Genomic DNA, 27,609 nt, shown 5'->3' with positions numbered 1-27,609 from the left:
GGTTTGCCGAATGCATGTTATTACCATGGTTACTATGTATTGAGAGAGAAAAAATAATGAGAATAGCAGATACTGTATCTCCCTCTAGGAGAAATATAAACAGTAAATATAGTGATAGGAAAGGTTCTAGCCTTGTTCATGGGTACTCCTGAGAAAGAATCTGGAAGTTTTCAATCTAACTGTTACAGAATGTGATTTTAAGATCACATCTCTCACACTTGCTCTCCACTCCCACCCCCACCTCATACTCACTTCAACCACAGGGAAGTGTATGTGCTCACTTCCCTTGTCTTTATCATGGAAGGAATCACTTCACTGTGAATCAATGAAGATGGTGTTAAAATTAGTAATCTGTGGTAATAATAATAGGTCAATAATAATAATTGAACACTTTCTGTGTACCGGGTACCATGTAAGAACTTTTCAGGTGTTATTTATTCATTGTTAGTCATATGCCTACTAAGTGTTGGACACTTAAGCACTAGGGATATGACATAAAAAAGAAAAAAAAGATGGAAATTCATGCCCTCACGGAGCTTATATTTTACTGGGAAATATATTGGAAAACAGATACATTATGTCATTTAATACTTTTCAACTTTATTAAGTTAGCACTAGTATTATCTCCATCTACCTTGGAAGAAATTGAGGTGTGGAGAAGTTTGGTAATTTGCTTTTAAGCATATAGCTAGTTAAGGACTGAACCAGGAAATAAAGCCCTGAAATGTCTTGCTCTACCATGATACTCTGCTTTTCCTAATCTACTGCTTCATTTACAGCCCTGTGCATTTCTTGAGAACAGTGAAGCTATCTACCTGCCAGCATCTGTACCCATATATTCTGCCTGCATTCTTATAATACGGCTGAATTTTCTAAGTACTAGTCTGAAGTCAGCCCCTCCGTTTGTATCCAGGATCCCTTTCCTCTTGTCTAGTTAAGGACCTTGTTCTAGCAATTTTGCCCTTTCTTTCCTACATTAGTTTTTTCTTCTTCCTCTCTATTGGATTACCCCCAATCAGAGGAAATAAATGTTATTATTGTCTATTATTTTAAACACACACACACACACACACACACACACACTCTCTCTCTCTCTCTCTCTCTCTCTCTCTCTCTCTTTACCTCACTTTACCCTTCAGTTACTGACACATTTATCTATTCTTTGTTAAAAAGAGCATTCCTCATGAGGTATCCATAATGACTAAATTCAATTGTACTTCTTTATTTTTCCTTAAAATCATTGCATTCAAGCTATCAATCCCTTTTACTACACTGAAATTTCCTTGTCTAAGCCCAAAGGCTTCCAAGTTTCTAAATCCAGTGGTCATTTTTTAGTTCTCATTAACTTAACATTGACATTTGAAAGAAACAGTAACTTCTCTTCTCCTTGAAATTCCTTCTATACTTGGTTTTGAGTTGATCACACTCTTCTGCATTTTATTTTAGTGGTAGCTTTTTATCGGTCTCTTTTATCGGTATTTTCCTCATCTGGTCATCCTTTTAATGATAGAATTATTCAGAGCTCAGTCCTTGATAATTTTGCTCCTTTTGTTACACATACTTACTTGGTGAGCTCATCTAGTCTTGAGGTTTTAAATACAAATATATAATTTCCAGAAGTGTAAGAAATAAGTGTCTGTTGTTAACAAATAAATCCACTCACTGGTATTTTGTTATAGTAGCCCAAACTGACTAAGACTGATTTTAGTATTAGGAGTAGGGTACTGCTGTAACAAATAGTTGAATATGTGGAAGCAGCTTTGGAACTGGGAAATGGGTAGAGGCTGGGAGAGTTTTGAGACACATACTAGAAATGTGGATGTTAAGGGCAATTCTGGTGAGTTCTCAGATGGAAATAAGGAATAGGTTACTGAACACTGGAAGGAAGGTGATCCTTGTTAAAAAGTGGTAAGAAACTTGCCTGAACTGTGTTCTTACATGTTGTGGAAGATGGAACATGTGAGTTATGAAATTGGATATTCAGCTGAGGAGATTTCTAAGCAAGGTGTTAAAGGAGTGGCTTAGTAAACTGCAAAGAAAGAGATATGCATTGAAGAAGGGATTGTTAAGCAAGAATTTGGAAAATTCTCAGCCTATTCTTTTTGCAAGACTGAGAAATCATGTTCTGAAGAGAACACCAAAGATGTGGCTGGACTATGACCTGATAAAGTGATGGATAATGCTTCTACATGCAGAAACACTGCCAATTTGAACTGGAGCATGCAGAGATGGGATGAAATGAAGGAAGACCATCAGACTCTTTGGATTTGACAAGAATGGAACTATAGAGTTATTCATCTGGTATCATGCGCTTTTTTTCAAGAAGAGGGAAAAACTACCCCGAAGGCGATTCAGGGATGGGTTACTGCCTCAGTTTCAATACACCAAATGGCCTCCAATCAAAACCTTAGGGTCTGGAAAGCCCTGCAGAACCTTGGGGCATGGAGACAAGACTGCCACCCCAGTGAGCCTGGAGGGAAGAGCAAAAGAGGACTATTTTCAAGCCTTAAGATCTGATGACATTCACTTTTCTGGGTTTTAGATTTTCGTGGGACCCATCAGTTTTTCCTTCTTTATTTCTCTTTTCTGGAATGAGAATGTCTATCCCATGTCTGTCCCACAATTGTATTTTGGAAGCACATAACTTGTCTGGTTTGACAAGTGCACAGCTGGAGCAGAATTTTGCCTCAGGGTAAATCATACCTCACATTATATTCATGTCTGATTTAGGTAATATTGAAATGAAACTTTGGACTTCAGATTTTAGAGTTGATGTTGGGACAAGTTGAGACTTTTGGGGCTATTGGGATAGAATGAAAGCATATTGCCTGTGAAAAGGACATGAACTTTGGGAGGCCAGGGGTAGAACAGACTGAATGTCTGTGTTCACTCAAAATTCTTATGTTAAAGCCTCAACCTCTGATGTGATGGTGTTTGGAGGAGGGGCCTTTGGGAGATAATTATATTTAGATGAGGTTGTGAGAGTGGGGCTTCCATGATGGGATTAATGTCCTTACAAGAAGGAGAAGAAAAAGCAAAGCGCTCTCTCTCTTTGACATGAGAGCGCACAGTGAGAAGGCAGCTGCCTGCAAGCCTAGAAGAGATTTGTCACCAGGGACTGAATCGGTCAGCACTTTAGACTTCCCAGCCTCCAGAATTATGAGAAATAAGTGTGTTATTTAAGCCACCTAGCTTGTGGTATTTTGCTGTCGTAGTCCAAGCTGACTTAAGACACACACTCTCTTAAATTCTAATGAAACTCATGGTCTTATAGGTTACCAAAATATTTCCTCAGACTTTATCCTTCCCATGCAAGTCGATGAATTTCAGGAAAAGATCACTTCCAAATCAGTGGATTATTGACACATGTAGACATTAAGTGAGCTACTACAAGACTTTGTCTTTCAACCTAGCAGATGGACTTCCTTGTGCAGAGGAGCACAAGTCTCTTACCAGTAGGGTAATCGTGTTAAAGATTCATGTTTTTCTGCCATGAAGTAAATTTTTTTTTAAAGCATAATTCTCAGAGCCAGAGTATGCATTTTTAAGACAGTTCAGGATCCTTAGTCTAGACTAGCTTTCTTCTATCGCATAAACTTACTAATGCACAAACACATTGCATTTACTGTGAATGATGCAACAGTCTTTCTGTATCCATAAAATGTTTGTATTTAATATGCATCCAAAGGCAGGGCATAAGTGGTAGGAGGAAATTGGGATGTTGCCTTAAAAATAAGGCTGACGAGGACCACCATCTTGCCATCTGCTGCAGATGATTTGCTTTAACATGTGGGTTAAAGGAAGGGAAACAGTCTATGGCCCTTAAACTTTAAACTACCTACTGTACTGTAATCAAGAGAAACCCCGAATGTGTGGGATAGAATTCTTGGAGACCTCTCTTGCTTTTTTAGGGTCTAGGTAAGGGATGTGGTTCACAGTCTTTACTGGGCCCCTCCTGGGTGCCTGGAGAAGTCCAAGGCCTTATTTTATCACTCCGTCTCCAGCTGCTGAAATAAAATGGCTGAACGAAGGAGGCAGGAATCCAAGAGGCATTATTATTCCTCTTTTATTTTCCTTCTCTATAATCAATCAGTCACCAGATTCAGGAGAGGCTAATATTTCTTGATCCGTCTCCTCTTCTCTGCATTCCCATTGCCATTGCCTTAAACTCTTTATCATTTCCCACTGAGTTGATTACAGCAGTGCTCATCCTACTTTTGGGTCTGCCTCTTTCCACATTGTGAACATAGTTGCCTTTCTGTACCTTATAATAGTGTGAGACTACTCTCCAGCTTAAAAAGTCTTTAGTGGCCCCTTATGACCATCACGATCTAGTCCAAACACCTTAGCAGAAAATGGTAATATAAATCCAAAAAAGTTATATTTTTGCCACCCTCCCAACTTTGCTGTTTCGTATCACATGCAGATTCCTTTAAAAGCATTTTTTTGTTTTTTGGTTCCCTGCTTTCCTGATGCTACAAGCAGGGGTTTTGTCTGTCTACTAGGTAATCCTTTGCTGTCCCTTATTCATAGAGCCAAGGTCATATGCTTTTCAACCTATCTATACTTGTCTGTTGCCACTTTTCTCCAATGGACTATAAACCTCATAAAATCCGCAAGTATGTATTTTTCACTGTTTCATCTCCAGGGCACAGGAAGATTCCTAGCACTATATATTTGTGTGTGTGTGTGTGTGTGTGTGTGTGTGTGTGTAAAATATGTATGTTTGGATAAATATTCTCCAATTTAGCCTGCTATCTTTTCTAAAATTACCCATCATTGGCATCTCATCTTTTGACAATAACTTGGATATATTGATGGCCATTGTCCTGCTTGTTATTTGAATTATCCGGCACCTTCAGTCTTCTTTGAACACCTCAGATAACAGAGATTTCACTACTTCCCAGGGTCTTTGTTTCCTCATAAAATAGCTTTAATATTTATAATCTTCTTCTTCATGTTGAGCCAAAATCTACCTCTAAAGTTCTGTTCTAATTTGTCTTACTTTTGCCCCATTGAACCCCATCTACTGTTCTTGCAGACATCATAAATAATGGAAGGTTTTGGCCCTCTATGTATCTTGCTGCTATAACAGATTTTACTTTGTATGTGGAGGAAAAAGGCATTATTCAGGAGCTTCCTATAATATATCCATACATAATGCAGGGGGCTGTTTGTTGCAATATGACCCAATTAGACAAAAGCATTTAAATAACATATTTATCACTGAACAGTAAAAGATTATGCTAATAAAAGTAGTACACGATTATGTGCAGTATACTTTGGGGAAATGTAAAACTCTAAAAACTGGGCATTATGCTTTCCATGATGAAAGATTTAAAGTCATCCTAAAGTACAGTGACTTTTTGCAGTCTCATTAGAACACCAAACTGAACAGTGATGATTCTTTTAACAATATATGACTACATTGCTAAAATTTGGCTCCAGAAAGCCTGACACTCTGGTTTGCAAAATATAGGCTTATAAGCTAGGCTTTTCATAACATACTGGAAGTCCTATTTGTATTTTTCTATAAAGAATTTAGTGTGTCTTTTCTTAGTCATTGTCTTTGATAATACTAAAGAATGGCTAGCAAACCATGTATATTTGCAGTGAATTTTTAAAATATCAAGTGGAATCACATATAATGTCTAGAGTGAGGGTGATTATGTAATTGAGGTAACAAATCAGAATGTTAAAAATTTACAGAAGCCTAATTTTATGTCAAAGATATAGAAACCTCAGTGATCTATTTGATAATTAAATGATATCTCTTTTTTATATTTCAAAACAAACATAGTCTTTTTATATAGTGCCTTATGTTTCTCAGTGAATGACTTGCTGTGTGAATTGAATAGTGAAAGTGTTAATTTTACATTTAGTTTGAATTGTTTCCCTTTTGGAGTCAGGATCAACCATAGGAAAAATAGTCCCTTCACTCCCGAGAGGGTTTATTATCAACTATCATTTTTACCCACCAACAATAAGATTTGAGTGGAGGAGAGATTCAGGTATATATTAAGCTTTCAAAATAGATGGAGATATGAAAGAGGAGTAGGGTGTATAACAGAGAAGGAGAAAATAGAAGTAAAGGATAAACTCTCTGCAGCCATCAATACCAACAAATGATAGGTTGCACATGGAATTAGGGGAAATAGACAACAGTCTACCAGTGGAAAAAGGATAAGACAGACATTGCCTTCCCTTTAAAGTCAAGTACTCCACTTTGAGCCAACATAGTAATACTATCCACAAAAGATTTAGAGTGGAAAATTCATGATATGCATGAAAAATTAATAAAAACTAGAGGGCCGGAACAGTACTGAGTATCTTCATATGGGGAGTTAGTATAACTTCTCTGGATTTGAGGACAAGGTCAGGCAAATTTACAATCCAACACAGAATCTTTGAAAGTATCCATTAATAGAAGAATCAAATCCTAAGATAATGAGTTATAATTGTATGGCTGGCCAACAAGGGTAAGGAAGGTAGCATTTTCAAAGAGAATCAACTGCAAAAATTGGAAGCACTTTTCAAGAAGGGAATAACAGCTAGTTGAGCTGTTGAAAACATTAAAAGGTAAATGTCTTGACTGAAAAGTAACCATGGAAAGCATAACCTAACCAAGTTTGTGCCTGATTTTTTTAGAAAGACACTGTTAATGGGCTACATTCCTGAAAAACCAGAGCTTGAGAGCAAACATTCAGGTCAGTCCACAGAGAAAAATGGAATGAGGGAGTTAGGAGGGCATGCGTTACCAGCTACTGTAGGAGGTATAGCTTCTCTGAATCGTGAAATTAAGTTTAGTCATTGGCTGAGACATCTATCCCAGTCTATTTGGGCAGCTATAACAAAATACCACACACTGAGTAGCTTATAAACAACAGCTCTGGAAACTGGAAGTTCTGAGACTTATTTCTCACAGTTCTGGAGGCTGGAAGTTTGAGATCAGGTGCCAGCGTGGTTGGGTAAAGGCCTTCTTCTGGGTGCAGGCTGCTGACTTCTTGCTGTGTCCTCAGATAGTGAAAGGGGCTAGGGGTCTCTCTGGAGCCCCTTTTATAAGGTCCCAATCTCATTCATGAGGGCACCATCTTCATGATTTAAGTACCTCCCACATGTTCCATCTTATAATACCATTACTTCAGGGGGTTGGGATTTCAACATATGAGTTTGGTGGGGATACAAGTATACAGACCATAGCAACATTCCTCTAGATAAGAGTCTTAACAGTGGCAGTCCATAGACTGAATATGGCCCCCAGATGTGATTTGTTCACCCTACACCTTAGTTTTAGAAGCTAAGCCTACTCTCAAAAATCAGAATATTTCACACTCATAATCCAGATGTTCAACTTCTTTAAAAAAGTAGATCTGGAAACCCAGCTCAAGTTCTAAGAAGGCAATAAATACAGTGTCCTTTTGTGGAAAGAACATGATTTCATTAGTTCACCGCTGTTTCCAACATAGCCTGTTTCTCCCTGACACTAAAGCTTAGCACAGTTCTCAATTTTTATCATGCTTACATCATGGGTTTTCTTTGCTAACAGTAGAGAAATATTTTTCTGTGCCCATGTCTCCATCTAGAGTGGAAAAATCCAATCAGCATAAAAATAGACATTGTATTTCATGTGTTACAAGGAAACAGAGAATACATATATTTTTGTTGAAGTGTAAAAATTTTCTAGCTAAGTCTTAGGGAAACCATTAGCCCCTTTGCCACTTTTCCATTATTTTTCTAGCTTCTGTGAGTATTTAAGTCCATGCCTCGTACTCTAGACTCAACAATCTCGAAATTTTAAAAAACAGTCTTACTTAAAGCTCACCACACAAACTCCTTAGGTAATTCAGTTTCCTAGAGTCTTAACTTACAGGAGACAGATACCCTGAATGTTGCACCAAGGAGGCACTAGTAGTAAGTCATCCAGGCGTCTAAGACTGTGAGTTTGGATAGTGTGATCTGAACATCTGAAACCTAAATAACCTGCATAAGTTATTGAAAAAAAAGAACTTTCTGTGAGAATGAAGATCAGGTACTGGATAGTGATCACTCCACTTAAGCACTTTTTGTAGCTCACTGTTCTGTTCTTTGGCATTTCTTTAAGTGAAAAAAAATGGATTTATTGTTTTGAATTTTTTGCATGTCAGCATTTCTGAAATCAGAATTTATCTGATGATCATATATTTAATGTGGCAATATTTTTTTAAAAATCTCTAAATACTTGTCATTAAATTGATACTATCTAAGCAGTGAGGAAATTAAGTAATACTCACTGCCTTAATGTATACACTTAAAGATCCTAAATAGTCAGAAAAAAATGCTAAAGACTTCTGGCATATCAGCATTTACAGAAGGAAATGGTATCGGAAAGATAATCTTTCGGATCACTTCGGATCAGTCATGTGGGTGGTAGCCTACTCCTGAATGAGGCTGACCTGAGTGTGTTGTCATTGGCCTTATTTTTAATTCCAAACTATTTTGTCTTACCTAACATACTGCAAGAATTTGAATTACCTTCTTTGTAGTCAAATTATATTCAGGCTACATGAAGAGCATCAAATATTTCTTAAATAGAACCTGGATAATCAATTTGTTCCTGAAGTAGTTGTTTGTCTATTTTGTTTGTATGTGTATAGGCATATATGTTTATGTGTACATGCGTATGTGGATGCAACTTCAAATATAGATAATATTTGAATTCTCTGGTGGCTTCATACTTAGTCCATATAATTGAAACTTTGATTTTCCACTTAAGAAATCATGCAGAACATAAACTTCATGCCTGTTTTGTGTTGGATCTCTTGCCTGTTAAGTTTCTATGATCTGGCAGGGGTGGAGAGATAATTATTGAAGTACACTTAAAAGTCTGATTGATTAAATAAGGGTGAAATTCCACTGAATTAAGGCCATGTTCATGAATTCTGGTAGAAATTGTCAGGAGCAGGATGAGAGGACTTACTTTGTGTATGAATATTTAAATGTTGTAGTCCTCTGGAAAATATATCAGAGGCAGTCTGAAGACCAGCTAGACTGCCTGGGTCACCATGGGTAGAAATAGGATTCTGACCTTGGGTCTGCTCTAAAACCATCTAACATAAAAGATCACACACACAAATTAGGGAAATGGGAAGTACTTTGTTGTTTTTGAAGTTGTAGAAAGGGAAACTAAAGCAAGCAATTATATATATGTCTCTATCTATCTATATGTTTCCATTTGACTGATATGACATATGAGAACTGTGATGTATAACTCTCCTCTTGCACCCTGATTTCCTTGTCTTCTCCAGTATGGTGCTATACTTGGGCACCTACCTTGACTTAACTCTATCAGAATTCATTCACTAAGCAAACATTTATTGAGGGCTTTTATATGCAAGATACTCCATAGGTGCTGGGAGTTTAAGTATGAATAAGAGTCCCTATTCTCAATAAATTTAAGATTAGGTGGGAAAAAAATCAGAGGGAAGGAAGGCCTTGTTAATAAAGTTTAGACTATGCAATTATAGAGCTAAAGGCCCTTTTGTTCTCCTCTGCTGGACACTATTCTGTTGTCACCTATTCCTATTCTCATTAAACTTCTTATAAGCCATTTCCCCTTAGACTACAATAGTTATTATTATTATCCTTATTTACATATGAAGAAAATGAAACAAGGAAAATTTGCCACCTGCCCAAGGTCACATAATTAATAAAGTTGCAGAGCTGAGACTAGAATTTCCTGAATCCTGCCCCCAGGATCATACTGTTCATATGGTTATTTGCAGTCTCAGCAAGGTAGTTTAAAAAATACAGACAATGGATGAATATATGACAGTAGTGATTAAAGAGGTCAGTAAGGTTCCTTAATAGATGGTAGAAGTTTTAGGTCTTTGATAAACTCTCTCTTCTCAACAACTTATGACCTACAGCTAGAATTTCTGATCTCTCCTGGGCCCTCTTGATTTTTAATCTCTAACGCTTCCAAAGGTCTGAGAAAGGCATAACAAAAAGCAATTCATCATGTTGGCCAGCAGAGATCCATATTTCCCTGGGGCAAAGCAATGAACCTTTGAGTTTCAAACAGCTTGGGATATTGAGTCTAAACATTCAGATTTCAGGCATGAAACTCAAAGGAACTAAGAGTCTTTGGAAAATGCATTCTCAGCCTTAACTCTATTCATACAGTCTCAGCAGGAAACAGTGGTACCATAACACGTACAGGCACAGTTCATCTCTCTCCCCTGTCCTGGGACCAGGAGAACACAGTAGGAATGATTGACCAATTAAAGCAATATAATCTGTATGTGGAAGGAAGAGTAGATGTGTAGTTAGTAAAGGCCATTTCTAATGTGCCTCTGAAAGCTGTGCCAGAGCTTTAATAGGCACCTTGGCTGCCTGAAAACAGCAGGAAACTATATTGCACTCCTGATGCTACCATTAGGTGGCCGGTTCTGCTGACAAGCAAGTTGTACGTATAGAAGGAAGGGCTATTTTTCAAGGAGCTCTGGCTTCTGCTGGCATAGCACTCTTTAAAGCTTCTTCTACTCACTTAAAAAAGGATCCGATTGAGGGAGGGCTGAGGCCCTGCTAAGAGAATACTTAGCTTGCTATATAAGTAACTCACCTGTCTTCCAAGTTTTCCTGGGTTTGATTTGCAGGCAGCTCAAGTGACTGAAAAATTAAGGGGCAGAGTGGTTTTAAGGGGCAAAAGAAGGAGAAAATGTCTGGTAGACCCAGTTAGAAGGCATATTTTACTGTAATTTGTTGTCATGTGCATGTACCAGTGTTGTTCTGAGTTTTCTTTTAGGCACTAGAACATGTCAGAAACCTTTTATCTTAATTTTTTTTCTCTGCTGAATTTTGAATAATTTCCTCAGAATTATCTTCTTCACTAATTCTCTTCTTAGTTGTGACTGCCATTCATTGGATTTTAAATTTTAATTATATTTTTAGAAATTCTTTTTTGATTCCTTTTAACATTTTCTTAGTCACTCCTTGTAGTTTCTTGTTGACAGAATATATTTTAAGATTAAAAAAAAATCTTTGAATGTAATAAATATGTTTATCTTGGAGACAGTCTCTGATAATTCCATTATCTGAAGTACTCACGAGTCAGTGTTTTCTATTATTTCTCCTGTCTCTTGCCTGTGATGCCTTGTTTCCTTTGTGTTGTGTGCTGTGTTATGAGCTGCTCATTTTCATTAGACTTTTAATTGTGAACTGGGGTAGAAGTGTGTTCTTCCAGAAAGGATTTCCATTTACTTCTGTGAATCTAGGCTCTCTAAATTATATTCTCAGTTTGAGGGCTTTCAGACTACCAAGACTGTGAAATTGGGCTGTAAACCTGCAGGAGGCCAGTTTGTGGCTCTAAAATCTTAATCACCATTTTTAGCCAGTGCCCTCTAGGCAGTTTCAAGATTTGAGAGAGTTCATTTTCTTGTAGTTCTCTGCAGAGTGGGTTATTTCCTCCCCACCCTTTCCCTGAGGAGATAACCCCTTAGAATCTCAGTTATAAGAAGATAGATTTCTGCCTTGAACAGGTTTGGTCCTTGGATACTAGTTTCTATACACAGTGAAACCATGAAAACTGAGGTTCAAATTCACTTTGGAGGAAGAGATCTCAGAATAATGCTGGCCAAACTCTTATGCTTCTTTAACTGGGTTCCTCCATCACTAAACCTCTGCTTTGAGAACATATGTACTTCCATGTATCCTGCCACATTACTGCAAATAGAAATCTTAATTTAAAACACTCTGGAAAAGAGATTTTTGACTCATCAGCTATTTTTTATAATTTCCTTTATTTATTTATTTATTTATTTATTTTTGTTGAGGTAGAATGCCTCATTATTCTTTTCATCATGTAATATTAGCTTTGTTACCTCCACTTCTGGAGATGGAAATATGTTAAACATTCATCAGAAAATACACACTGACTATCTGCATATTTAGGCACTTCCCTGTATGCAGAGACATGAATTGACTTGTCATCTAATTCCTGTCAAATATATGGCTGAGATAATAGTTTTCTTGAGAAAGAGAGAAATATTGACTCTCTCCAAGGACCCTGTCAACCACCTACTTCTCGAGATTTTCTGTGCTCTGTGACTTTCAGTTTAGAACATTAGGAAGCAGTATATCTAGACCAGATTATCTTAATTGCTATACAAAAATTTTCACTGAATTCTGATTGAATATTACCCCAGTTTTTATGGAACAATATTCTAACAAATGGTTATATAAAGAAATTAAAATAAAGTATTATATTTATAAATAAAATCCAAAATCCCTTTGAGGCTAAGGTTCTGCATTACTGGCTTTTACCAGTATTTCTCGTCTTACACGTGCTGGCTTCCCTCTAGTTCACAATTCTCTAGTCACACTGAGCTTCTTCCAGTTTTTACCTCGGGGCCTCCATGTGTGTTGAACCTTCTGGAATTTTCTTCCCCCTCTTCTACTGGAACATTTCTAGTCAATGTGTGGTCTCACCATAAATGTCTTTTGCTCAGAGAGGTCTTTCCTGCCCACTGATTGTAAAATAGCGTTAATGTTACTAATACTTGGTGTTTTTATAGAATTTATCATATACCATAATTATATCTGATTGTGATTGTTTAATGACTAGTTCCCCCACTGACCTGGGTAAGCTTCTTGAGGCCAGAGAATGGGTTTGGCTTTTTACTGCTATTTCCATAAATATTCAAATTTACAAATAGCAGCATAGCATCAAAATCTGTTTCATCTGCTCTAAAATGAAGATAATAACTAATGCCCACATTTTCTAATAGAAGTTTAAAAAATGTTGGCATAAGTAGTGGACTCTAAAGTAGACATACAAATATTCACTAGATGACATGCCACGCACTCCACCACCAATAAGAAATTCAAGTGTGTGCTTCAATGAAATTCCAAATGAGGCGTGTCATAGACCTAGTTTTTGTTTGTTTGTTTGTTTTTAAGTAATTGAAACAATAAATGAGAAAATATAAAGATTTCTCAGAGCAGTTTGAGCTGGTAACAGAAGGATGAGTTAGCATTGGCTACGTGATGTGAGAGGAGGAAAAACAGCCAACTCAGTGGAGAGAAGGAATGGGGATTCCAAAAACTGAGAGAAGTCTGCATGTAACTAGAGTGCAGGCAGTGAACAGATTTGTGTGAGATGTTGTTGATTAAATGGTCAAGGATTATATTAGCCTTATAGGTCATTGTTACGAATTGAATGTTTGTGTCTCCCCAGAATTCATATGTGGAAGCACTATCCCCAAATGTGACTGTTCTTGGAGATGGGGCCTGAGAAGTGATAGAGGTTAAGTCATAAGGGTGGGGCCCTAATACGATAAAGTTGGTATCCTTATAAGGAGAAAGAAGATGCCAGAGCTTGTTCTCTCTCTGCCATGTGAGGACACAGCCAGGACGTGGCTGTCTACAAGCCAGGAAGAGTCCTCACCAGAAAACAAACCCTGCTGGACCTTAATCTTAGAATTCCCAGTGTCCAGAACTGAGAAAATAAAATTCTGTTGTTTAGGTCATTCAGTCTATGGCATTTTTTCATGGCAGCCTGAGAAACCTGGGATAGTCTTATCAAAGATGTAAGTCATTATCTTGAAAGTGATAAGAAACTGTTGAGTGGTGCCATGTCCTGACCAAAAACAATTTGACTTTTCACCATTGTCAGATTCTTTTGGTAAATATTTGTAGTCACTAATAGTTTGAGTAGGTTGTTCACATGGATAATTTTATAATGAGAGAAATTCTTAAACGATACTATCAAATATGTGAAATTGAATAGAAAGAATCCATGAGAACATTGATTCAGGCACTGTCCTTTGGCACTTTGGCAAACTTCTTACATTAAAACAAGGCCAATTATATTCTTTCTAAAGGCAGGAGCAGCCAACCAGATAGTTTAGTTAGATAATAGCATTCTGTGTACAGTAGATAAACTCAGGACCAACAGAACTCTAGAACTAAAGGGCTATCCTCAATTTATCAGGCTGCTATGTTTGCTAGATTCTCATTCTTCATTAATGCAAGGGTGTTAGGTCTGATACAACATTTCTAGTCAACCATGTATCTTGAATACAACTCACCTTATGAATGAAAAATTATTTCTAATGTCCTTTATGCTAATTATACTATCTGATTTATATTTCTGTAGTTATATGTTAGGTGCATATGTAGCCATTCCTCAAGTGTCCATTTCTGATTAGTGTATTTCAAATGATAACAGCCCTAGGCTGTAAACTTGAGATTATTTTATTCGCATGTATATTACACTATTTGTATTGAAACATTTTAAAAGTAAATCATTAGAGATTGTAAAAATATTTTTCAGTGTGGATGTGGTATAGTTATGTTTCTGCTTTTAAAAGATCACTTGTGAAGGAGGGTTTAACAGATAGCACATACAGACCTATAGTGTGATACATGACATTAACATAATGAAAGATAAAAATCATATGATCATCTCAATAGATGCAGAAAAAGCATTTGACAAAATTCAAAATCCTTTCATAATAAAAACCTTCAAAACTGGATATAGAAAGAATGTAGCTCAACATAATAAAGGCCGTGTATGACAAGCCCACAGCTAACATCATACTCAGTGTTGAAAAGTTGAAAGCTTTTCCTCTGTGATCAGAAAATTTGCAAGAGTATACACACTTGCCACTTTTATTCAACATAGTGCTGGAATTCCTAGTACTAGGTGCTAGTGCCTAGTGCTCTGAAAGTCCTAGCCGGAGCAATTAGGCAAGAAAAAATAAATCAATAAACACCATCCAAGCTGGAAAGGAAGAAGTAAAGTGTCTCTGTTTGCAGATGACTTGATACTATATATAGAAAACCTATAGAATCCACCAAAAAACTTTTAGAACTAATAAACAACTTCAAGTTGCTGGATATAAAATCAACATGTAAAAAACAGTTGCATTACTATACATTAATACTGAACTATCTGAAAAAGAAGTGGTATATCAAATGTTTCAAGGGAGATGAAGTTATCAAAAATGATTTCTAAGTTTAACTTGCTCAACTCCATTTGTGGAGGTGATGTTTACCGGGCTGGGGATTATTGGTAAAGACCAAGTTTGGGAGTGGAATGGCATTTAGGTCTTTTGATTTTGTAGACATCAAATTATCCTTGAATTATTTCTGAAAATCTTAGAATTTGAATTATCTTAGGAGAGATGTTAAGAAGGCAGTTTAATGTATTGCCCTGGATCTAAGAAGAGGATTTATATATGGAGACATAATTTGGGAATCATCTAATCACCTATGATGATTAAGTTTATTAGTGTGACTAAGAATACCCAGAAAGAGAAAGAGCGTATAAAGTGAAAATAGAAAGAAACCCATGGCTAAGCCATGAAGAACTATTTCATTAAGGACCTGTTAGAGAAGGATGAGTTTGTAAAGAAGAAATAGCCATAAAATAGAAAGAAAATGAGGGGAATATTATAGAAGCTAATGGAAGAGAAGGTATCCAGAGAGATGCATCATTGGTGTTATTGTAGCTGAAGAGTCAAGAAAAGTGATTTAAATATGTCCATTTTAGGGACGGAGGGGCCATTATCGCTCTTTACAACATTTATTTATATAGAATGATGAGGTAGGAAACTGGATGGAGTGCAAGAAGAATGAAGGGAAACTCAGGAAATGTCCATGGTTCATTAATTATTGTTTGAAACTAAATCTGTTTTTCCATGGGATAGTGTACTTCTACACATTCTCATACTGTGTACAGTTCACTTAGTATAAATTGCTGTTTTGGCTTAAGGTATTTTTGTTGTTGTTCTGGAACTGTTTTCTTCAGTTATATACATGAATGTTTTAGGTAGGGAATCTCCAGCATCATCTAGCTGCTGAGTGTATGTTGTATAAATATTTTGGGGCTTTCCAATGTTTTGGCAGTTACCGTTTGCAGGCTCTTACATAACATATGACAGTGATTATAAGGCATACTTAAAGGGAATACCTTCATAATCTATCTTACATCCAGTGCTGGATGAAATGTTCCTATGAAGCATGGCGATGACTTACTTTCCCAGTATTAATTCCAAGATTTTGTTACTCTCTCTGGCTCTTTAATGTAAGTTATAAAGTTATAGGTGACACTGCAAAATCATGAACTCTGAAGTAAAAGCAAGAAATTGCTTCACTTTGGCTATTATTAATTCAAAACACAATTAGATTCTAACTATCTTAATTCTGATTATTTTGTGTCTATCCAGCCTTAGAAATTGCCTACATTTGTTCTCAAAGACGTCTTTGAGGCTTATTTTGTCTATCCAGTCTTAGAAATTGCCAACATTTATTCTCAAAGTCTCTGCTATTATTTCTTAGTAGCATTAACAATAGATGTTTATGATGGTTACAATATGATGTTCAATAAAGATGAAAATGTATTACAGAATTGGCAAAAGCCAGAAGGAGCTTTATTCCAATATGTTTATGTGCTACTATTACATGTGCTGTTGTTATGATTTTGACATTAAAGGAGATTCTCTTGATTTATACATGATTGGAGTTGAAGGTCACCTTGAAAGGGGAAGTGATTAAAAACTAAATTTTAGTCTTGATAGTTGGAGAAAAGCCCTTAAGAAACCTTTTCATCCCCATTCTTTTACATCTAGTTGTACTCACTTACAAACTTAGTTCATTCGTGCATTACTCCAGGAAACTCTTCATGAGATCTTTGGATGGGGAAGTTACCTCTTATTTTTGGTGGCATAGCATCCTGATCATATCTATTATAACACTTTTTACACTGAAACCTTATGATTTTCTGTCTGTCTCTCCCCACTGAGCATTCTTGGGAAGAATGGACCTTTTTCAGCCAGCTTTGTAACTCCAGTGTTTAGCAGGCTGCAGTCACATGATAGGAGCTTAACTGAATCCTGTTTAAGCAACAAAATAATCACAATGCTATTTAAGGTTTTCTAGGGGATCTTTTCATTATGCAAAAACTTGAAAGGGCAGCTTTCAGTTCTGGAAATAAGTAGCAGAAAAAAGAGTGTTCATGTACCCATCCTCACACAGTCCTAATTGCTCCTTGTAGTGACTTCTCTACACCAGTAGAACACGTTTATTTGAAACTTTTGATGTAGAAACAAAATGTCAGAGATGGAAGAAATTAGAGAGAAGCTAGTCCATTGATCCCTGTTATTTAATGAATGAATCTCTGTGTTTCCACTCCCACTCCAATGGACCTGTAATTAGATCAGTTTTGTTTTTTCTTTCAGTATTGTGGTATTTATTTGTTTTTTGTTTTGTTTTGTTTTGGTTTTGACCATTCAATATGCATTCCACCTTCTGGTAACGGCATCTGATTGCTTTTAGGAAGCCATCCATCTTCCATTCTCAGTACAATGTCCTGATTCTAGAGGAAGGCAAAGCATTCAGGTTCCATACCTGTTTCTATACTTAGATCTCTGTACCTCTTTTGTAACTAGCTTGCATTAGAAGAATATATACATATTTTTGAGTCTTCCTCAATTAAAATGTGAATCCAGGAAAGGAGTAGCTCAATCTATCTATTTATTCTCCCCTCCCCATTCTCCTATTTCTACCCATGTTCTTCTTCAACATATATTTGTAGTACCAAGTCATGAATGACCAGTACCAAAAGATTACTATAAGCACTAAATGGCAATTTAAAGTGATGTCTTCGGTCTTTCAAATCTTATGATTTAGATTCAACGAATGTGATAAAATACAGTATCTGTTTAATAAACTCATAGTTCTGGCATCAGCAATGGTTCAAATCTGTATAATTTATATGTGTAATGAAAATTATGGCCTATTTGCATATAAATCTTACTTTTCCAATTAACAAATGTTCAAATTGTTAAATTATACTAATTTAGTTTAAGAATGCCCTTTTAGTCTGTGAAATGTTACACTCCATTAGATTAAAGAAAGAGAAACTGAAAGTAATGTCTTTGAAGCCAGAATTCCAACTGGAAATTTTAGAATTTCAAAAGAAGAATCTGTAGTCTGAATTTCTGTTGCATGTGTTTAGATGGATAACTTCCTTCAGAATTGCTTTCTTCTTTAGCCTTCTTCCCTCAGGGACTTAAAAACTAAAATGAAATGTCAGTTCACTAAAGCAAGCACCCTGCCCCAAGGTTTGGCAAAGTGCATTCTATCTTACTGTTTCTTCTAAAGCATCTACAAGGGGAAAAAAAAAAAAAATCAGTTTACCAAAGTCAGCCCCTCTGGCCAAAGTCTTTTCACTTCCAAATAATGCATCCTAAATGGAAGAGAGAGAGAAAAAAAAAAAAAAAAGATAAAACGTCAACATCTTATTAAAAGTTTTTGAAAAGTTTCCAAAATTTTATGAAAGTGAAAAGAAAAAAATATGCTTAAAGACAGACCTGGTCTGGTAAAACAGCTTGACAAGTGATCACAGTAACCACTTCAGGACTGAGAAGTGCTCTTCTCATCAAATGGAATTTCTCTGCAAAGGCCCATTAAGTTGCCCAGGTGATGGCAATGACAAAAGTCTTACTTTTAAAGATTTTATTTACAGATATGTTTTTAGCAGAGTTCAGGAGGGCAGAGATTGTCCAAATTGGAAATTTAAAAAATCTGGAGTTTTCAGAAACAAGGAGGAAAGGGTTATTTTGTAGTACTAAATATTTCAATCTGAATTTGGATTTGATCAAATTAACTTCTGGAGTACACCGTTACTGGCCTAATTTCTGGTTAGCCACTGAAAACAATTTTTGTTAAAAATGGAAACACTTGGTAAATGGGTCTTTCAAAATTAAATTGATACCTAAAAGTTAAATATTTTAATTTTTTCTTTATTTTTATGTAAATATGTCAGTGACATACTTAGATTAAAGACAGAAATGCCTTGTGCATTTTCATTTCAAGATTTAAATGAAAGTTTCAATATGCACTGAGGAGTCATTGATGCAAGTCTAATGGCCACTGCAGAATCATAGAGCATTTAGTGAATAAAGGTAGGTGGGGAGGGGAGTAAGACATCTGCACAAATATTAAAACTGCAGAAGTTAGAATCACATAATGAAGGCTAACGTTAATTGCTATGAGGGTTGTTAAGATACTGCAGGCTTATCACACACTCCATACTCCCTGAGTCATATGTCACAAGTCCCCACAAGGAAGTGATTTGGTTTGTGAAATGCCTCCTAGAACTATTAAACCATTTAAGATGAGTGCAATGATGTAACAGCATTGAGAACACAGAGACATCCTTTCAAGTGTATGGTGGAAAACACTAATATGGAGATAGGCTCTGGAGGGGAAAAACATGGGATGTTAGGTAACTTCGGAAAGCACCGCGTGGCATCCCTCTCAGAGAATCACTGTGTGCATCAGCACCACAAGAGGCTAGAGAAGTACTTCAATTAAAAAAAAAAATTTGACTTTGTTACCACGTATTCCCCAACCATAGATGAGGCTGAAGCCCGTTTTGTTAGTAACACCCACTAGCATCAAACAGAACTAATGAAATAGGCACCTCTTAGGGGAATACAGATAGAAGGGCACTTTAGGACTGGAATCTGTGTCAAGCTAATTAAGCTAAAAGGTAAATTATGTATTCCATTCACTGGAATGAAATATTCTTCCATTAAAGTTAATAAAATAAAAACTCACATTCCACTTCATACATCAAGGTCTGAGAGTTCCATTGGTGTGAGGTGGATCCTCAAAGGCTGTCACTTTTAGGTGCCTTTGCAAAGGAATTGTGGTCTGGCTCTGCAAAGCCAAGCACTGGATGCAGAAATATGAAGACTGCAGAAGTTAGGGACTGGCACATTTAAAAACTTTAATTGGGTGAATTGTCCAAGTTCAAGTCCTTATCATTACTCATTATCATTTGCATCATTCCCCTGCAGACTCTTCCCCCACACCACAGTAATGTCTAAGAGGCAAATCTGACCCCGTAACTCACGTTCCTAATGTCTTTCATTGGCTCCATATTGTTTTCTGGAAACAATATTGAAAGTTTCTAGAATGTACTTATAACCACAATCTCTTTTCCAAGATTAAGTTGGAGAAATGCTGTGCATTTATCCAGGTGTTTTGATCTGCTGGATCCACTGAAATACGAAGTACTCTTCTAGCTGGACCAGACTACACAACAATCTATGAGCCATGGGATGCAGTTAATATAAAATCTTTTGAGAGGAAGCACAGTGGCCCCCTTTCTAACACTTAGCACATTGTTTGAAATAACAAGGTTACATATTTCCAATGTTTGAAATAGATTGTAATGTAAACATAGCCTGGATATCCACTTTAAGGAAATTTGCTGGGCCTACTAAAGTTTAATAGAAAACACAAAAAGAATTATTGCATGATCATGCTTTTGACTTGCAGTGGGCATGGAGAAAAGACCCCAGCCTGTTACTGTTTTGTTCTCTTACACGTAGCTATCAGGAAGGGAGAAAAACAAATATAGCTGTAAGTACTTTGTGACTAAAGAAAACGTAATGGGGGCTTAATGTGTGAACAGCATTAATGTAATTAGGTTCATAAAAGGAATTGCCTAAATGAGCGCTGAGATTATTCCCAGGATGGACATTATTGAGTGCTTTTAGTCTCCTATATAGGATAGAGGCGGTCTGTGCATTTGGACCGTGGGGAGACTGTGACGGACAGTACATAGCTTACAGCCCTGCACTCTTCAGGCAACATGTGCCATTCGAGGACATCAGCTCACAAGCTGTCCACTCTGTCATGTCTCCCTCCTGGCATAATAACCCACCACTGTAATCTGTCTTTTAATTTGTTCGGGTAACGGCCATTTCTGTAACTTTTTAGGCTTAATAAAGTGACATAGTCCACAGCCTTAAGCAAATGGCTGTCCATCCATCAGTTCAGTGAACTCAGGAGGTGATACCATTACGTATGAAACAGAAGTATTACTCAGCATTTCCACCAACAGCATTGCTTCATGCAGGGTTCCCAGAATTTCTGTTCCAAAAAGGCTAAAGGCTTAAGGAGTCGTGATGGGAGACACTGCACCATGTAGACTGAATCCCTCCTGGAGTTGCCTTGTCTTCTGAGGAATACATAAATGAAGGGAAGACACTGCAGGTTATATGCATTTTCATTTCAAGAAGATTGCCTTTTTACTGTTTCTTATTTTGTGTCAATATTCTGAAGCTATAAAAGCAGAGCAGAAATAAAAACAGGTGGAAATAAAGGTGTTATTCAGTTGAGTGATGGAGTCTAGGAGCCTTAGCTTTGAAAGTGTCTCATACCTTACACAGCAGAACGCCCTTGTTACTAGTGCTTTTAATGTTTTTAAATGCTGCCAGGTGTTTCTGTTGACTAACTTGTTCTCGGGGGGCCCCTGTAACTCTTTCAGGTCACTCAGGTACTGCTTTCTAAATTACCAGGGTGGCGAATTCAATTACTATTGTACTCTTTCAGTGGCCTAGAAGAATAAATGGTCTTCCTAACATGTTTTTCTCTTTAGGAAGGTCTAGAGTGTTAGAGCTGGATAGGACCTTAGAGATTATCTGATTTAGTGTTCCATAAACTTGTCTGATGAGAACTTGTTAAAAAATATAGACTCTCAGGCCACCCCTCTCCCCCGAATACTCTGTTACAGTATGTTTGGCTGGAGTCCAGGAATCTTACATTTTGTAACGAAGATTCCAAATGACTGAGGATCAGGCAGGTTTGGGAAAAGCCAAATTAGTCCCTCTTTTTAATTTTATGGATGAGGAAGCAGATGCCTAGATAGATTAAGTGATTAATCTAGGTTGTACTGTACAACATTTTAAAAACTGAGATTAGTTCAGGGAAAAAAATACATTGATGGGCAACTTTCATGCACTCCACGGTAGGGAATGTATGTTCTTAGAATGTAAGCCTCTGTATTGAATAGAACAATGTCATTTAGAAGATTGTGGGAGAAGTGACAAGAGACACTTTGCACTGTATATAACAGTGGTTCTCAATAGGGAATGACTTTGCTCCCCAAGGGACATTTGATAATGTCTGGAGATAGATTTTTGGTGTCACAACTGAGGAGGTACTACTGGTATGTAGTCTATGGAGACAGGGATGCTACTAAATACCCTGCAGTGCACAGGACATCCCCCAACAACAGAGAATTACTTTGGATCAAAATGTCAATAGTATCCAGGTTGGGAAACCCTGTGATTCATTTAATTGCTTCTTGAGCATCATCTCCCTGTGGGATTTCTAATAGTACTAAATGGGCATATTTGAGAAATAGGATGCAGTTTCCAATTTTCTTCCTGAAATTAGATAGAAAGCCCTGTATCAAAGCTAAGCAGGTCATTTATTGGTCTGGGTTACGGCTATACTTAGACTGAATGAAATTGATTTTTTTTTTTTCTTTAGGACCAACCAGTAAATCCTTTTAGGATTCCTCCTCTTTTTTCTGCTCAGGTAGCTAGACCTGTCATTCCGAGCACACCTCAATTATATCTGCTTTGACCTTGCTGCATTCTATACCTAGATTGCCCAAACTCTAATTTCCTGGGATCAGCTAAAAGTTGCAGTGTCAATGTCTGCTGATTTTTAGCAGAAATTGCAACAGAGTTTTTGGTCATAATCTTAACCAAGAGGCTAAGTGAATGGAATACACAATTTACTTAGAGTAACTTATTTTCCAAATCAGTATGACTTTTTCCCTAATATATCTCAATTCTATCTCCTTTCTCTCTCTGTTATCAGTACTTAATTCAGGTCTTCATCATCTTTTTAATGAACCATTGAAATAAACCCTTAACTGACCTCTTAGCTCTTCTGCCACTTACTTTTGCCATCTTCTTACCCTTTCTTCACCTAACCTATCTTTGTAAAGTGCTTTTTTCCTCATCTTAACCTTTTCCTGATTAAACCAATCAGTGGTTTCTCCTCACCAATAAGAATGTTTCCCAAACTCAGATTACATATAGCATGTTTGCTTGTTTGTTTGTTTGTTTCACATATGGCATGTTTTTTAAAGAGGAAACACATTATTTCATCTCAACTTGTACTACCTTAAATTAATTTATTATAAAAGCACTTATATGTGTGTAAACATAAAATCAAATTCATTATGTTTAAAGCTAATACAATTATGGAACCAAAATATATTTTCATATTAAAAAATGAACCAAACTGTACAACAGAAGAATATTCAAATTTGCATATTAATTCAGTTATGACAGTTAATATTGTCCTGAAACTGTAACATTGCTTTCAGTGGCCTTAAGTTCTTGTATTTTCAAATGCTTTGCTATATAATAGGCTGTGGCTTGACTCCATTTGTCTAAGTATTTGTTCTGCTCTGACATGAACACATTACTTAAATATAAAAGCTGCCTCCATTCTTTTCACATTAGCCCAGGACAGATAAATGTATACTAGTGCAACCAAAATGCAGAACAAAGATAACACGGGTAGTAGAAATCGATAAGCTATACCAGCCAGATCTCATATTATTTTCTTATGTTCCTTTTTAATATTGTGAAGCTAAAAAACACAGAATTAAGAATTGTCATTGTTAACTACAGAAAAGGCTTTGCGTGTGAGCACTGTTTTCTCTACAGTGGGAAGCAATGACCTACGGAATTGAGTTCAAATGCCATGTTACGGCATAGGATGTCCTCAGCGTGCTGCTGTCCTTTCCTCCTCCCTCCGGGCTCATCTGTGGGCATTTGCTGCTTCAACACTTACTACTTAGTGTTACTCATCAGGCTGCCCGCACACGTACTATTCCAGCTCTCTGTGCTTTTGCTTTTGCTATTAGGTCTCCATTTTCTTCCCAACCAGTTTTGTTTTTTTATATTTCTTATTCATCCTTCAAGATCTAGCCAACTTGTCGTTTCCTCTAAAACCATTCCTTGAACCTCAGGTTGAAACGTACCTCTCCTCCCTGTGCTCTTCTTTGGCCTGTCTCCTCCCTTATAACAGTGCTGTGTTCATCCCCTCTCTCCACCATAAGCTACCGTAAGAGTAGGGGTGATAGCACTGGGACCCACCCCAGGCCCTGCCACACCACTCATCACTCCATAAATGTATAGTAAACTGAAGTGAACCGTTTTCAACTAAGGACCCATCTCTGGTAACCATGCTAGTTTTATGTTTGTTTTGTGTGTTTGTCTGTTTGTTTCCAATGCTCAGGATGGAATATACTTTAAGAAAACATGATGCAGTTGAAAAATGCACTGGATTTAGAATCAGGACTTGAGTTCAAGTCTTGTCCTGACTTTTATTCTTGTGTGTAAAATGGAGATAAATCATCACCATCTTGCACTGTTTTTGCAGATGTGCAAAATTCTGGTATGATGTCTGGCAAACAGGTGTATATATTCAATAAACATTAGTTTCCTTCCTGCATTATGGCTTTACTTCTTTTTATGGCCTTCCAGTGATTTAAAATTATTATTGTTACCAGTGAAGCTTCAAATCTATATACCTCTTTATCGCAGTTAGATTGAAGTATTTGTTATTTTTCCTGAACTGAGCTTCAACATTATGGTATAAAATAGATGAGACAGTCAATCTTTCCTTTTCATCCTCATAGGATACTTCACTCCCTTTAACTATTTATATTTATTCAGAGCATATTTCTTTTTTTATTGCCACAGGCATGAGAGAACCTCTACTTTGTTCTTATTGCCTAGAGAAATCTGTCTTCTTCCATCTCTTTGTAGTCTGTTTTCATCAGAAAGCATCTACTTTGAGAAACATTTTCTTTACCTGCACTACATTACTGAATTTCCTTTTTTATGCTTTTATATGGATATTAGAATCTATAACTTCAGTTCTTTGGATAATAGGCTTAAGGCTCTTCAATAACATAAAATTTATTGTAGAAATAAGTCATGTGGAGTTCAGCGAGATGGAAAATTTCTTTAATCAGTGGGTTACTAGCTCTTACATGTGTTTTATAAACAAAAGTAGATAAAAGGCAGATATGAAGGCAACTGAGACGGATGTAGCTAATGCTGACAAGGAAAAACAAAAAAAGGAATGAAAAGACTGCAGTTTGCTTATTATAGGATGAAATGCCAACTACTAACTACAGAAGGAGTTCCTAATAGAAAATTCTTAGTAATGGACACTTATTGGTACAAGCAAATTCAGACTAGATAGAAAAGAACAGCTTCACAGAGGTGAGAATAGCCAAAGAATGAACTAAGCTACAAAGGGATGCAGTCAGTGTCACTAGAGACAATGTATCTGACTTTCAACTTAGCGTGAGGATAGGAATAATGAACTCAGTTTGTCATAAAGCAGCAGGCATGGGTTGATGACCCACAAGAGATCCCTATTATCACAAATTATTCTCTGGTTCTGTACCTTCCTAAAGACCAAAAGCTCTGTGTGGCACAAGTGCTTTTGTATTGGATTAAGGCTGCACCTGTCATACTCTGATCCATTTCACCTTCAACCAGCTCTCTGAATTCAATTCAGATTAAAACTAGTGCCTTTTGGTGGAGAGATTCATGACTAACAGGAAAAAAAAAAAAAACTGAGTGTTTGGAACCTCAGAGGAAATGCATTTGGTTCTTTTTTTTTTTTTGCCCTGTTTGTCACAATCACGAAGAGTACCACTTTACCATCTGGTAGGAAATAAAAGAAAACCTTAGGGTCTTGTTTTCTAAGTTGGGAATAAAATCATTTCAGTTGGCAAATCTCAGTGAACAGTTATAAGTTTTCAAGTACTGACCTCAGGCCCTTTTGTAGCTTTGTTGCCTGCATTTGGGCCACAGTTAACATATGTCATTGCTGGAGACTGAGCACTGTTTGACAGCCTGCACAAAGAAGAGGAATTGACAGAACTCATCCATGTTTTTCTGCTTCTAGATCTCTTGCTCAGTATAACTATTTGTTTAAAAAATATAAATTAGGGCTATTAGGATATGTGCATCTGATTTCATGATTTGAGGCTTACTCTCAGTTGGTTTTAACTTCTTATGAGGATACCAGACTTCATTCATATCTCAGATTGGTTCAAAAATGTTCATTCTACACTTTTGTGTCATCTACTGTGTATGCAAAATACATCCTTTGCTCTTGAAGATTTTTCAGACTATCGGAGGAGAATGTAAAGATAATTCCTCAAGAGAATGATAAGACAAGCCACAGGCTGGAAGCAAATATTTGCAAAAGGCATATATGATAAAGGACTGTTATGAAGGTTCATTGATTGTAATAAATGTAACAAATGTGCTGCTCTGGTCCAGGATGGAGAAGGCATACAGGTGTGGAGTCAGGATGTCTATGGGGACTCTACTCTCCATTCAGTTTTGTTGTGAACCTAAAACTATTCTAAAAGTAAAGTCTGTTTTTAAAAATGATGAAGCCAATGCATCATGTTAAATGCTATGGAAGAAAGATTATAAGCAGTGTAGAAGCCCAGAGAAGAAGGGCTTATTCAAGCCTAGGGAGGTTTGAAGAAGACTTTGTAGAAGTAGTGACTTCTAGACGGGGATTTAAAAGGCAAGTAGAGTTTTACCTGTAGGAAGGTACAAGACAAGAATTACAGGTAGAGATAGAGAAGTGAGGGTGAGGGAGTAGGGGAAGGGGATTAAAAGGAATACAGGAAATTGGCAAGAGGACGAGGAGGTATGACATACCCTGTGAATCCCTTGTAATTCTGACTGAAACTGGAGTTTTTAGTAGACACGTAGGTCATCGGACTATTGGGGCATGTTGGAAATTTTAGCCACTGTAGCCATTTTATCAGCCAGACATTGTCTCAGTTTGCCATTGAAGAAACTAAGGTAAAGAGAGGTAAGCTAACTGTCCAAGTTCATATAGCTAATCAGTGACAGAGCTGAGCCTCAGATCCAGACATCTGTGATATCAAAACTCACGTCCCTGGCCACACTGTAAGGAGTGGTGTGGGTGAAACTGAATGTAGATCAGATGTCATTGCCTGTCTTTTGTTTTTCCAGGTTTCTTTGCAAGGAAATAGACCAGAAACTTCAGTCAACTGCAATTCTATCACATCTTCCATGATGTTTCCCTTGGTCAGAAATGCACTAAGTAGTCTGAAGATTCAAAGCATTCAGCAAATTAGGGCAAGACAGAGCCACTCCAAACAGTCACCAGATTTTCATGACAAATATGGTAATATTCTACTAGCCGGTGGAGCCACTTTCTGTCTTGTTGCATGGGTGTTTACAACCACACAGATTGGAATAAAATGGAACCTGTCCCCTGTTGGCAGAGTCACTCCAAGAGCGTGGAATGATGAGTAACCATCAAAGTTACTGTAATACAGAGTTGTTTCAAAATCAACTTGTCATTTAAGTACACTGTTGCTCATTTACATACAGCATAATTGAAGAAATAAAATGCATTTGAAACCTTTGAAAAGTCATTGAAAATAGTCATTATAGTGCCTGGAAGAAAGGCAGTAGCAGTGGGTATAGATTACAGGGGATTATGAATAATAAATGTTTGAAAGTATTATTAACGAGCATGTATTTTTCTGGCTCAGTGATTTACTCTGGGTATCCTTCAGTAGATATACACATATATGTAGTTTACAAATTAACTTAATTGTCTGGCAAATCCTATTGACTCTTCCTTTAAAACATATTCATAATTGACCATTTTTCACATCCTTTATCTTTCCCTCCCTGATCTGAACCACATACTTTCACTGGAATTATA

The 27,609-nt window shown here is 36.9% G+C and overlaps 1 protein-coding gene across 2 annotated transcripts in view; it reads left to right on the top strand.

Annotated features, from left to right (window-relative positions):
* LOC102509421 (cytochrome c oxidase subunit 7B2, mitochondrial) overlaps positions 1-27,402 on the top strand; it is a 112,515-nt gene extending 85,113 nt beyond the window's left edge. For both annotated transcript variants that reach the window (XM_014558125.2, XM_032496916.1), the window contains exon 3: positions 26,886-27,402. In XM_014558125.2, the coding sequence (XP_014413611.1) occupies positions 26,946-27,191 (246 nt within the window). In that variant the 5' untranslated portion in view covers positions 26,886-26,945 and the 3' untranslated portion in view covers positions 27,192-27,402. The remainder of the gene's footprint in view (positions 1-26,885) is intronic.
* Positions 27,403-27,609: the final 207 nt, after the last annotated feature.

The sequence above is a fragment of the Camelus ferus genome, chromosome 2, assembly GCF_009834535.1.
Source record: "Camelus ferus isolate YT-003-E chromosome 2, BCGSAC_Cfer_1.0, whole genome shotgun sequence".
NCBI lineage: Eukaryota > Metazoa > Chordata > Mammalia > Artiodactyla > Camelidae > Camelus > Camelus ferus.
Note: the sequence above shows the minus strand (reverse complement) of the source record. Positions and strands in the feature narration are given on the sequence as shown.